This window comes from Gobio gobio (genome assembly GCF_949357685.1).
Source record: "Gobio gobio genome assembly, chromosome: 11".
NCBI lineage: Eukaryota > Metazoa > Chordata > Actinopteri > Cypriniformes > Gobionidae > Gobio > Gobio gobio.
The window spans coordinates 17397392-17411947 of NC_137104.1; the positions used below are offsets into that span (position 1 = coordinate 17397392).

At 38.1% G+C, this 14556-nt stretch overlaps 3 protein-coding genes across 4 annotated transcripts in view; 2 read left to right on the plus strand and 1 right to left on the minus strand.

The window, feature by feature from the left end:
• pip4p2 (phosphatidylinositol-4,5-bisphosphate 4-phosphatase 2) overlaps nt 1-567 on the minus strand; it is a 46923-nt gene extending 46356 nt beyond the window's left edge. Inside the window, exon 1 of one of the 2 annotated variants that reach the window (XM_079829062.1) lies at nt 366-567. In XM_079829062.1, the coding sequence (XP_079685188.1) occupies nt 366-471 (106 nt within the window). In that variant the 5' untranslated portion in view covers nt 472-567. The remainder of the gene's footprint in view (nt 1-365) is intronic. The other variant, XM_079829061.1, reaches the window with a different exon arrangement.
• bzw2 (basic leucine zipper and W2 domains 2) overlaps nt 1-14556 on the plus strand; it is a 440416-nt gene that overhangs the window by 147224 nt on the left and 278636 nt on the right. The gene's annotated exons all lie outside the window — the stretch shown is intronic.
• On the plus strand, nt 3584-12673 carry tmem106bb (transmembrane protein 106Bb). Its single transcript, XM_079829063.1, has 8 exons — nt 3584-3675; nt 4952-5165; nt 5283-5346; nt 6564-6723; nt 9716-9856; nt 9972-10021; nt 10187-10240; nt 11101-12673. Exons 2-8 carry the CDS (start codon nt 4961-4963, stop codon nt 11228-11230), a joined length of 804 nt encoding a protein of 267 aa, XP_079685189.1. The 5' UTR covers nt 3584-3675; nt 4952-4960; the 3' UTR covers nt 11231-12673.

The window sequence follows — 14556 nt, forward strand, 5'->3', positions numbered from 1 at the left end:
AGCGAGCTCGAAACATCCATGCACATTTGAAGCCGGCTGAACCTGCATCAGTCGACCGACAAATTTTGATAGTTTAATAACATATAAAGCAGGTTGTTTACTAAGTAGAACTAGCATACAATTCGACACAATGTGCCCTTGTCCAGGAATGCAACATTTTGTACATATCCATCACTTGAGGCTTCGATGGCAATATCTGGAAGATTGAGGCCCGTTCTTCTGGCACGACCCTATGAGCTGTTATCCCTTGTCGTCTACGGACAATGTATCACATTAAATGGGCTGCAGTCTGGTACAGACCACCGCTCACTACTATACGCCCTGAATGATTCAGCACTCCTACGTCAATCACAATCCACATTTACCTCTCGGGCTCTGTTCCTGCAGGTACGGCGGCGCGGTGGGCGTGACATTCCCCGAGTTCGGTGCAGACAACAGCGGGGATCGTTCATCCATACCATCGGAAGCCATTATATCAGGAGATCAGCACAGAAAAACAACAACAACAGCAGCAGCAGCAGCAGCGACGAATGGTGGTGGGCTCCGTCCGCTGCTCTGGAGAGGGGCAGTGAGTCTGTGAGCGCGAGGCAGGGACAGCGGAGAGGCGGAGTCAAAACGACGTAAGCGGGGAGGATGAGAAATCACTGCTGGACGGACGGGACGGGATCTCCCCTCCTCCTGTATCTGTCAATATTGCGCGCTAGTCTTTCCCGAGTCTATTCGTTTGACCTTGCAAGATGTATTCGCTCATTATCAAGGACATATGTATGTGTTTTCTGTCCAAAAGCACACACACCTTCATCGGTCATCATGGCCTAGCCTACTGGACAATAGTGTCAGCCAGGACCCAGGAGGAAAGGTTTTTGTCCATTCAGAGAGTGTTCATGTTCAGTAATTACAGAGCTGATCTAGTTCTAGTTCACAACAGCTACAGCCAGGTCACTAAAGGTGTCTGCATGGCACTATAGGCTAGGCTACTAAAAAAAAACAATAACTATTATTTATTTATTTAAGGAAATAATTATCAAATTATATTTTTATTGAATTAGCTAAATAAATAAAGCAAGTAGGCTATTCACAGCTCACTTTTAACTTCATCATTTTCTTAGCCTATTTTAATATTCTTTGCCAGTATTTGATTTCGTCCTAACATATCTTTATTTATTCTTTGTAAGACATATCCTAATTTGATACTAAATATATCAGTTGGAGACAAACGACCTGCATGCTTTGCTAAAGAGAGAGAGAGAAAGAACATTTTAAGACACACCAACTTTATTTGTCCATCTTTTTTAAGTAAGTCCTTATTAATTTAAGTAAAAGCTAGGTTATTTAAAAACTTTTGTATCGTAGGCCTGTGCATGTTCTGTTTGTCATACATGAGGGTTCTTCAAAGTTAAAGGTTAAGGATCCTGTGGTGGAGAGAGATGGGTATTGTTACATATTTTAAATAAAAAATTAGGGCTGCATTTAAGCCTGTATATCTTTATATCAATGCACACTCACCTAAAGGATTATTAGGAACACCATACTAATACTGTTTGACCCCCTTTCACCTTCAGAACTGCCTTAATTCTACATGGCATTGATTCAACAAGGTGCTGAAAGCATTCTTTAGAAATGTTGGCCCATATTGATAGGATAGCATCTTGCAGTTGAGGGAGATTTGTGGGATGCACATCCAGGGCACGAAACTCCCGTTCCACCACATCCCAAAGATGCTCTATTGGGTTGAGATCTGGTGACTGTGGGGGCCATTTTAGTACAGTGAACTCATTGTCATGTTCAAGAAACCAATTTGAAATGATTCAAGCTTTGTGACATGGTGCATTATCCGGCTGGAAGTAGCCATCAGAGGATGGGTACATGGTGGTCATAAAAGGATGGACATGGTCAGAAACAATGCTCAGGTAGGCCGTGGCATTTAAACGATGCCCAATTGGCACTAATGGGCCTAAAGTGTGCCAAGAAAACATCCCCCACACCATTACACCACCATCACCAGCCTGCACAGTGGTAACAAGGCATGATGGATCCATGTTCTCATTCTGTTTACGCCAAATTTTGACTCTACCATCTGAATGTCTCAACAGAAATCGAGACTCATCAGACCAGGCAACATTTTTCCAGTCTTCAACTGCCCAATTTTGGTGAGCTTGTGCAAATTGCAATCCTATTTGTAGTGGAGATGAGTGGTACCCGGTGGGGTCTTCTGCTGTTGTAGCCCATCCGCCTCGAGGTTGTGTGTGTTGTGGCTTCACAAATGCTTTGCTGCATACCTCGGTTGTAATGAGTGGTTATTTCAGTCAAAGTTGCTCTTCTATCAGCTTGAATCAGTCGGCCCATTCTCCTCTGACCTCTAGCATCAACAAGGCATTTTCGCCCACAGCAGGACTGCCGCATACTGGATGTTTTTCCCTTTTCACACCATTCTTTGTAAACCCTAGAAATGGTTGTGCGTGAAAATCCCAGTAACTGAGCAGATTGTGAAAAACTCAGACCGGCCCGTCTGGCACCAACAACCATGCCACGCTCAAAATTGCTTAAATCACCTTTCTTTCCCATTCTGACGTTCAGTTTGGAGTTCAGGAGATTGGCTTGACCAGGACCACACCCCTAAATGCATTGAAGCAACTGCCATGTGATTGGTTGATTAGATAATTGCATTAATGAGAAATTGAACAGGTGTTCCTAATAATCCTTTAGGTGAGTGTATGTTTACATAGTTTGTAAGTGGGTTTGTATCTTTTTAAGCCATTATTTTGCTTTAAAATTTTTTTAATTGAGCATCATCGATGACCAGTCATAGCTACTTAAGTAGCCTATGTTATGCATTACATGTTAATGTTACTCAATTTCAATTATGAGAGTCAATGAAACAATTAACTACGTGTTTTAGTTTTAAATAAACTCATCGTTTAACGCATTTATTTTCGCATGATGTCTGTTTCAATGCTGCCAATGAAGGATTTACAAGAATAAATATTGTTTTTCTTGAAAGGATATGCCTATTATTGTAGCTGTACTATGACAACAATGTAAACAAAGGTCTTAAATAGATTGTTCATTTACTTATATTGCTGGCAAAATTTTATATACATAAAAATGTTTAAATTCATTCCAATCTTTAAGGATTTTTTTAGTGGAATTTGATTGTTTTATGTGTTCTCTGAAATTGATAAAATACAAAAAGTCATTAAAATGTTTAAAATATTATCTGAATTAAGCTATGTTTGCTATTTGTTCCAAATTCAATCAAAAAAATATTTAAAAAAGTGAAGCATTTGCTCATTAATATAATTACCTACGTTACTCGACGTTCAGTCCGATATTTTTTTTTTTATTGCGTTTATCAACAAATATACAAATGTATTCAACCCTGTTTACAACGTTTTCAACAATATCAGAAACCAAAAAACAAGAGACAAAAAACAAAAAAAACAAAGACATATAGGGCCAGGGCTATATATTATAATATCAATTACAGTAGGCTATATAAAACGTTTAGGGGGAATGAGGAAATAATGAATTACGTGATTGGATGCCCCATGAAGGTTAATTCATATTAATGAGTTGAAGTATTATTCTGAGAAACGACGCACTGCGCATGTCAGTGCAAAAGATAAACGACAGCTGCATGTCTACTGAAGCGCTCACCTAAACCGATTAATCCAGGTAAGAACAACATCTTTTACATTAACATTCGTATATAATATGAGACACAAGTCTATTTTGATCATAGGCGCTGCTCTTATCTACTGGTTCAGAGCAAACTAGCTCGCTGCGTTTTTAACGTACCGTTAGCTTTGTTTTTAGCCAACCAGACATTGGCGATGCTCGTGTAACGTTAGGAGCTGATGTATCAAGGCCTACAAATGGACGTGTATCCATTTTTTTAAACTTAGCATTTCTAAAACATAATCCCGACACATGACTTTAGTTTCATCATCATAAATGCCATACATGATACATACATGGTTGTTGTTTTGGTATATGCTGGATATGGATGTCTGGTCAGGATCTTGTATTACTTGTCGGCACGACTGTCTCAGTCATGTATTATAAATTATCCAAGTTAAGATATACCGGAATGAAATATTGCTACTAGGGTTCATATCTGATTTAGTCTCTCCATCTTCGATTCTCTCTCGTTCGTTATTCTGTTCAATTCTCCGCTAAATGCTTAGTTTGTTGTAATATTAAAGGTTATGTCCTATTTGATTCTCTGATCATTATTTTGGTCTATTCTGTTCTCATTTAAAGATTCTGTTCTATTAATTTCTCTATTAGAGATTATATTCTGATTCTCTGTTTAATGTTATGTTAAATTATCTGTTGAAGGTTCTAATTGATTCTATTTTTTTCATTCTCCTTTAAAAGTTCTGTTGAATTTGATTCTCAATGAGATTCTGTTTTCTTTGATTCTCTATTCAAGATTCCATTCTATTTGATTCACAGTTATATATTTTGTTTTCCTCGGTTCTAATGAAAGATTATATTCTATTCATGTGTCTAATAAATATTCTATTCTGATTCTTTATTAAAGATTTAATTCTGTTAGATTATTTATTGAAAGTTCTGCTCTGTTCAGTTCTCCATTAAATGTTATTTTGTATTTGATTCTCTAATAAAGATTCTGTTACATTAGTTTATCTATTAGATATTCTATTTTGATTCAATTTATTTATATTCTGTTCGATTACTTATTGAAGGTTTGATTTTATTCTGCTCCGTTCTCTGTCAAAGGTTCTGTTGTATTTGATTCTCATAGAGATTCTTTTCTGTTTCATCCTTTATTAAAGATTTTATTCTGATTCTCTTCATGATTCTGTTAATTTCTATTATCTATTCAATATTCTGTTCTAAATGGTTTTGGTGTTTTTTTTTTAGTGGATGTTCAATTTTTCTTTTCTTTTTCTTTTGAAATCTTAATTTTTTGCTTTTATTACAGGTGTACAAAATGGGGAAGGCTCTTTCCCACCTGCCTAAGCATACCTGTCATGATGACTGTCAGGACAGCCTAACCACATCCCCCGGGTACAGTGCCATGCAGACGGAGGACAGTAAAAATGGGGGAGACGTGTCTCAGTTCCCTTACGTGGAGTTCACTGGTCGAGACAGCGTCACCTGCCCCACATGCCAAGGCACTGGAAGGATCCCGCGAGGTACATTTCTAAACTCAGATTAGAACACTTAATCTAGAAAGTGATTTTTAAATTTTTTTTTGAAAAGGAACCCAATCTGAAATGTACACCATGTGACACATTGACATGTTTATGCAGGCCAAGAAAATCAGCTGGTGGCCCTGATCCCATACAGTGACCAGAGGCTGAGGCCTAGGAGAACGTAAGAGATTTTTCGATATCAGGGGTGTCTGCGGCTCCTTAAAATGTCTTAATGTAAAAACAGGCCTTAATTAACAATAAACTGTCTTAAATCCACTTTTCAAAGGTCTTAAAAATGCAACCGAACTGACAAAGCAGTAAAGATGTAGGGCCCTATCATACACCCGGCGCAATGCGACGGCAGGCGGCAAGTGTTTTTTGCTAGTTTCAGCCCGAGCCATCATTTTCACGTCCAGCACCACATTGTTTAAATAGCAAATGCACTCGCGCCCATCTGTTCGCCCATGGGCTCAGGATTTTTTGTGTTATTTAAAGGGCGCATTAGTAATATGCACAACGTGTGTACACGCTTATTACACACACAGGGACGTTCAGCAGCACACAAACATTTTTAAATATTAAAAATAAAAGGATTCCTCTCTAGAGAAGCGTTCAATCTTTCGGCTTGCAAATGTAAATAGCAAATCCGCCATGGTGCGAACGCAACTGGCTTTTAAAGGGAATGGGAGATGAGACTTTGATTGATTTATTGCACATTATGCCAAAAACACACCCACTACTCATTAAGACACTAGGTACAAACCTTTTGGACCATGTGCCTGGCGCGCTGACCATTTTTTCCCACCATTAAACTAGCAAAAGTGGATTCGGACACGCCCTAAGTGCACCTGCGCCATGCGCTTCAGACCATGTGTTCAGATCGTTAAAATAGGGCCTGCAGATTTAATTGGAGTTAGTTGCTTTTTGAAATCGTAAAATCAGTTTAATGCATAAAAGTAAATTAAAATATAAATATATTACTCTTGTTAAATTACTATTTGTATCCCCAAATAAAAATGTATAATTATTATTATATATTTTCAGTCTAGTATTTTTTTTTTTTTGTAATATTTTGTTCTTTAAAAAATCTTGATGTCCATTGTTCATTTGTACTGTCTGTTGAGTAGGGTGATTTTTATTTGTTCGCATTAAAGCTGATGGAAATGATATGCAGGTCTTAATTTAAGAAAGGGCTTGAAAATGGTATTAAAAAGTATTGGAAGTGCTGATACCTGCAGATATTCTGAGAAATGTTTATCCTTATGCAGTTTTGTTGAACCAGTTCTCACGGTTTTAGTCTCATTCCTTTTTTGAAGGCATTATGTTGTATTTATAAAGATATTTATGTTGTTTGTTTTACTGATTTAGCTCTAAATCTATGTTATGTATGTCTTTCAGCAAGCTGTATGTGACCGCTTCAGTCATTGTGTGCCTGCTGCTCTCCAGCCTGGCTGTGTTCTTCCTTTTCCCACGTTCCATTGATGTGAACTATGTGGGAGTGAAGTCTGTCTACGTGTCCTATGACCCGAGCAAGCGCATTGTGTATCTCAATGTTACGGTGAGTTTCTCCAGAGCAGTTCTCACTCTACACACATGACACAAGTGTGTTCGATGGTATATCTGCTTCAGCAATACATTTAAGAGATCCCAATTATGAGAATTCTGTTGTAATTTAAAGGCTGGCAATATCTAGCCTGGTCCTACCAGACTCTCGTACATTTCATTTGTACAGAGAGTCTGGCCACTCTCCATTAACAATTGTTAACTTCCTTGAAGGCGCGTACTCTGTTGAAGTTTAAAACTATTGGATCTGCCCAGAGACACTCTGGATCTGCCATAACCAATCGCTAACGTTTGGTCGTGACATATGTCATCTCAAACTAGCGCATGACATCAACGTCATTGTTCTCTGCCACTCCCTCTGTTCGCTGATTGGACCGGTTCAAATTTGATCGGAGAAAACCAGAGAATATACCGCAATCCCAGACAGAGTACGGAAGGAAAATGAAAATTGAGCGGAAGTACGTAGGAGGGCAGAGCCAGGCTAGGCAATATCCACCTTTTTTTGCAATCAAGTACATCAAGTTAGGGCTCTCAACTAATTTTTCCCTCTGGTCACTCTGGTGCGACTAATGCTAAGTTTACACTGCCCGATTTTGATTCGCCGACAGGTTTTGGGAAATCGCAGACAAATGCCTGAAATCATGGCTAATCGGTGCTCGTGCACGTGAGTGACAATCACGCAGTGTGAATTATCAAAGACGCGATCTGAGAGAATTGCCGACGCCCGTAAGATATTTGGCATGCTAAATATCTGGACCTGTCTGCGATTCAATCTCCTGCTGTGTGAAATGTGTTCTGACTGAAAAATACATCGGCGATGACTTGCAGACAATCAGAGAGCAAGATACAGGGCAGCGGGAGGTTCAGGAAGGAGTTATAGACCATAATATCAGTATTTTAATAGATATATACAATTCTATCAAACAGAAACAAAGCACACACATTTGCTTGACCAGCTGCAACGGTAACACATTGCAAAATTATTTATTTACCTAAAACTCTCTTGCAGAACACAATCCTTGCTCCTTGTGTCTCCCCAACTATTTCCTCCACCGTAATCTTTTTTCTTTTTCTCCTTTTCGCTGCAAATCAGTGCACAGACAATTTGGATCACAAGCTTTCTGCGGTTTATAATTTTTAATAACAATTCCAGTCTCACGAGAGAACTCCGCTCTGACGCACCCGTGATATCGCCGTGTTTACTTGTCACATCTCACGTGTGTTTGGTTGTGAAACGTAGTTTATACACCGGAGAGAGTTGTCGGTGATTCTTCCTATTGTTAAGTCATGCAGTGCGAAACCTCCTGTCGACGATCCGTCGTGCAGTGTGAACACAGCAGTGACTGAATGCTACCCCGGATAGTCATGCAGTGTGAAAAGAGCAGTGATCCGACGAGTTTGAAAATTGTGCAGTCTGAACTCGGCATAACTTCCTCAGTTGGTTGCGCTCTTTTTTTTATTTTTTATTTATTATTATAATTTTTTTTATATTAATCATAATGACCTTGCATGTTGATGAATCGTTCTCTTGATTTATGTATGCTGGTTTAACATTGATGTAAAGATTGACGTGACGGCTTGATATTTGCAAAATATTTTTATCTGAACATTGCTTCCAACAAGCATAAATTTAAAAGAAAACATTACTAGAATATTATCACACATAACATGTATAAAAAAAGTATTATTGCCATGTGTGTTATCTTATTCAAGTAATATTTCCATGATGACGCGCCATGCCCTTCACGTGACACACTGCAGCCACATTGATGTAAAGATTGACGTGACCGCTTGATATTTGCAAAATATTTTAATCTGAACATTGCTTCCAACAAGCATAAATTTAAAAGAAAACATTACTAGAATATTATCACACATACATGTATATCAAAAGTATTATTGCCATGGGTGTTATCTTATTCAAGTAATATTTCCATGATGACGCGTCATGCCCTTCACGTGACACACTGCAGCCACAATAGCTCTGTATGGCAGATGTATCGCTTTTATTTCATTTTTCCTTTTTTATTCAAAATATTCACAAACTTGCCGGCTATGTCATCAACTACCTGATATTCCGATTCTCAAATATACATGTAAGTTTTGTTGTTGAAAAATTTTATGATTATGTTATTTATGTTGTTCTATAATGTGTGAAGGGCGTTGCCATGTTAGTTTGCGCCACAGTTCAGAGAATCGGATCTGTCAGATTTACAACACATCAATTCCTCCACTTCTCCTGAAATACGTAAGTGGCCGGTAAAGTGGGAGAAGAAAAGAGTAAACTTTGTAGTTACTTACACAATGTGTATCTCATATGAATATATCACGTCGTCAATGGATTATTATTGCCACTTCCATAGACATCACTGTGTATTTTACATACTATAAATGTATTGTTTTGCTAGTACTTGTTTATTTAAATGTGTGAAATGTAAAATATGCGTGTGGTTGAAAACACTGAATAGTCATCAAGCGCTGAGCGTGTCCGTCTCTGGTTCAGCACCAGCCAAAGCGCAAAAGTATTATGCACTCGCGTGAAATTTTAACTCGCACATTTTGAAAAAATTATCGCATTCGCGACCATTTTGGTCGCAGTCTAGAGCCCTGCAAGTTACCAATTTGGTTACCATTGGAAAATGATTACGGAGAAAAACTGGGAATCATACACAACTGAGGATCACACACTACTGGACTTTCAAGTCGATTCAAACACAACAAACTCGCATAAAAACATGCAACTTGTTGCTAGGAGGTTCTTGTTGCCATTGTACACTACATGATTTTCTGAAAAATCTGTCCATTACGATCTGCAGACTGGCTTTGGCTTTCGGGCACCTGAGTTCCCTGTAGTGTATTTCAGCCTGTCCTTCATTCCAAACCTTTTTGGAATTTTTTTTTTTTTTTCACAGACAGATGCTTAGCAGGTTGATGTAGGTTTGAAGACAGATTTTCATCCTGTTTCACTGTCTTTATTTCCTTTAAAGAACTCCTTGAATATTACTAACAACAACTATTACTCGGTGGACGTGGCCAACATCACAGCCCAGGTGCAGTTTTCCAAGACTGTGATCGGAAAGACCCGCATTAGCAACATAACCACTATTGGCCCCCTGGATATGAAGCAGGTAGAGCTGTACTTTAAATAGCTGTTAAAAATAGGTACGTTTCTGCATATATAAAAATAGGTACATTTCTGCATATAGAAACTTTGATCATACTTTTTTTCTTTTTTCTTGTCAGATTGACTACATGGTGCCCACCACCATAGCAGATGAGATGAGCTATATGTAGTAAGTATACACACTGTTTCAAATCCTTTCCAATAATGATATGTAAAGCTTATTTGGATTTTACATAATTATCTTTAAAATACAGTATACCGAAAAAGGGATTTCCTTATTTGCTGAGCTTATATTTTTTCCTAACAGACCTTTTCAACTTCATCTGTTTTACAGTGACTACTGTACTCTGCAGAGCATCAAGGTGCACAACATTGTGGTTATGATGCAGTAAGTATTGCACAAAACACGTATATTGTTTTGATTGAACGTTAATTTATAAACCTTTAAAGACAGACCTACTGTAAATTCAAATGCTTTTGTTTTAAATAATTGAATGGATAGTTCACCCAAAAATGAAAATTAGCCCATGATTTACCCTCCCTCAAGTCATCCTAGGTGTACTATGACATTCTTCTTTCAGACGAATACAATTGGAGTTATATAAAAAAATGTCCTGCCTCTTCCAAGCTTTATAAATGGCTGTTTCCATAAAAGTGCATGTATCCATCGTAAAAATGCTCCACACGGCTCCGGGGGGTTAATAAAGGCAGTCTGAAGCGAAGTGGTGCGTTTGTGTAAGAAAAATATTCATATTTAAAACTTTGCAAACTGTAATCTCTAACTTCTGCTAACTCGTACGGGCGTTCACTAGAGACTGGCATTCCAGTGTATTGGACAAAGTAAATTGTCCGTTGTAAGTGCGCGCATGTGTGTATGTTGTTTACTTTGTCCAATATACTGCATGTCTTTGGATTGTGGGGGAAACCGGAGCACCCGGAGGAAACCCCACAGCCACGGGAGAACACGCAAACTCCCCACAGAACGGCTTCCTGGCTCAGCCAGGACTCAAACTAAGGACCTTCTTGCTGTGAGGCGATAGTGCTTCTGTCACAATTGGTTTAAGTAAATTAAGTATATGTCCAACATTTATTTAACAAAAAAAAAACATTGGAGCTGTGGTGCAGCACTTAGCACACATTGCTACATGTTTGGCAGTCATGCAGGAAAAAGCAGGTTTGAGGTAATGTAGTGCAGTCAGGTAAATATGCTTGGTTAATTTGTTACTAACTTTGCTCGTTGATTTGCAGGATAACCGTCACTACAGTGTATTTTGGCCATGCTGAGCAGGTGTCTCAGGAGATGTATCAGTATGTGGATTGTGGAGGAAACACTACGTCTCTGCATGAATATAGTCTGAATACTCCTTGGGCAGGCTAGAGTTGATCCTGATAGTGTGTAACACATCACCCTCTCCCTCACCTCTCCATTCCATGTGTCATTGTTTTGGCAAATCTGGTTGAGGGTTTACTGCACTTCTGCCAGTTAACCACTAGATGTCAGGGTGTTTGCTATTCACGAATGATGCACTTTATTTTTCATTTTCTACAAGCAATATGAACACTACAGGATCTGCGTAGTTCTCATTCCAGTTCGCTTTGCCAAACAGAATCGTTCATTAGTGTGGCGGTACAAGTTACCTTTTGAAAAAGTTCCCTTGTTTTCAAGCACTACCTATTTAAAACCCCTCTAAAGTGACAATGTATTTGATGCCAGCTGTTTTTCAGCTGTACTTTGGGTTATTATTTTTTATCATTTTGAACCTGATATTCATTATAGTTCCAATGACGAGATTAATCGGAACCCAAACACACTAATACCTCATTCCAGTTCCACAAAGTTGGTTCATGCTCACAGACGGCATTACATGATGCGGTCTTCTTGAGGGGGAGTAGGGGTCATATTTGAGATTGCGTTCAGCTTCTGTGTGTTACATACAAAAGGATCATGTGACTACTGATGAATGTCATTGTAGATAGCACAAAAGTTGAAAAGTAAAATGCTTCAAACTATTTATTTTGTTCTCACATTGATAGCAAAGTTTCTCATTGTCAGAGTTTATAAGCTGTCAATATCCATGAGAAATCACCTCCAAATGCAAGTCGATAAAGCACTAATTACGTTGAACCACAATCACTGGGAACTGAGAGCATCTCGCTGCTTACATAATGGAGGATATTATGAGATGATCATTCCCTCAGATTCCTTATTGTTCAGAATTAAGGCATTTCATATAGAAGTGTAGAAGTTTGCTCAATAACACTAGATGTTAAGTTTAGATTGAGAGAAGTTTGATAACATTTTTAACAAAATGGACTATAGAAATTTACATTTGTAAACATTTTAATCATGTTTGTAAGAAAAAAAGCTTAAAGATTATATGCTTAAAGATGGTCTATTGCCTCTGTAATAGAAGTGGCTGCTAACATGACTTGGCATTTATGCATTTCATCCGTTTGCTTGATGTACATGTTTGTATGTAGCACTTGTGATTTTTGAAAGAAAAAAAAAAGCAGTTTGGACTGTTTAAAAGATACACTGAAATTACACCAGCCCTACTGGTTTCCAGGAAATAAACATGTTTTGAGTCACTTGTCTTTTGTTTCTATTAATTTATGTGAGAAAAGGCATGTTTAGTTTGTTTGAGGTTGTGTAAATCCGTTTTCTTTATTTCATCATAATATTTCTGTAATGAAAGTTATTTTATGTTTCATATGTTATGTTTCAGGTACAGTCAGTATCCTACATACTATATGGGCACAGAATTGAATTCTAGTTTAAGCTTTGTGGGTTATCGCATTAATAAAGTTGCAAACACATCTCTTTACTGGTCCCGTACTTTAACAATAATAATACGTTTTATTAATAAAGTGCCTTTCCCAAGCTCCAGGTTGCTTTACAGGGAGAAAATAAAGTAAACATGGCATCAAAATATATATACAGCCATATATACATGCACATGTATACATGGATATAGACACAAAAACTAAACACAGCAAAATACTAGATGGAGGTAGACAAAGTACTTTGAGAAAAGATTTTTAGTGATGATTTGAATGAGAATATAGTAGGTGACGGAAATGCGTTCCAGAGTTTCAGTGCCATAGCATTGAATGATCTACCACCCTTTGATAAGAGACGAAAGCATGGTGCAGTTTCAAATCGGATGACCGAAGGGGGGATTAAAATGCAACAGTTCATGGAGGCATGTAAAAGTTAACAGAAGAATATTATACTGAATATGGACAGAAACCACTCAGATTATAGAGCAAAGGGAACATGTGTTCAGACTTCTTGACTGGTGGCAGAATTTTGAACATACTATAATCTAGCAATTGTTTTAGCCGGCAGTCCAATAAGAAGCAAATTACAGTAGTCAAGCCATGAGGCTATCAAAGCATGAAAAAGCGTCTTTGGGGCTGAGAGCAGACTGCAGTCAGGCAATATTGCGAAGGTGTTAAAATTGAGGAAATAGAGTTTATATGCGATTGAAATGTTAGTGAGGAATCAAATGTAACACCCAGATCTTTAATAGTTTGAGATGGAATTAATTAAGCCCCATCAATCGAAAAACTCAGTTCAGACTTCTTTTTTTTTTAAAGGGATGGTGGACCAAAAACAATAACCTTACTTTTTATCATAATTAAGGCATTTAATGAGTCAAGAGGAAGAGCAGAATAACAATGAGCCGAGACCATGAAAATGGATAATATGACCAAAGAGTAACAAATATACATTTAAAAGAAGAGGTCCAAGAACAAAGCCTTGAGGGACACCTTGAGAGAGAGAGAGAGAGAGAGAGAGAGAGAGAGAGAGAGAGAGAGAGAGAGAGAGAGAGAGAGAGAGAGAGAGAGAGAGAGAGAGAGAGAGAGAGAGAGAGATAACAAGTGGAGGATATGAAGTTATGGACAGAGAATTAAATGAAGAATTGTCTATCAATGAGAAGATCTAAACCAGGAAATAGCCTTGCCCATTATGCCTATAGCTGCAAGAAAAGAGATAAGTATTTGATGGGATACAATGTCAAAAGCAGCTGAGACCATGGCAATAGATAGTACGACCAAGGAGTAACAAATACATATTGAAAAGAAGAGGTCCAAGAACAAAGCCTTGAGGGAGATGTAGGACGAAGATAGGATGTAAACCAAGAAAGAGCACTACCCGTGATGCCTATAGCTGAAAGACAAGAGATAAGTAAGTGATGGGATACAGTGTCAAAATCAAGCATAATAAGAACAGTGAGACAGCCAGAATCAGCAGCAGGTCATTGGTTATTTTTGACAGTGCTGTTTCAGTCCTATGGCCTTATTCGAAAATCAGATTGGTAGGGATCAAGAAGCTTGTTAACAGATAGATGAGACTTTTTTCGAGCAGTTTAGAAACTAAAGGAAGATTGGATATAGGTCTACAAATTATTCATAGCTGAAGAATCTAGCCCTGATTTCTTCAAAATAGAAGTAACAACCACAGTTTTTAATTACGCCGCGTTTCCACCGCAGGAACTTTCCCCCGGAACTAGGAACTTTGGGGGGGAACTCGGGGGCTGTGTTCGAAATCGCCCCCTATAGGGGAGAGCAGGGACGAAAGTACCATTTTTCAGAAAAACGTAATTTTAAAAGATAATATTTTAGACCGAGAAATATTTTTGCTGTGGTCAATAACTCACAAGTGTGGTCTATAAATAGCAGGTGGTATTTTGTACAAAT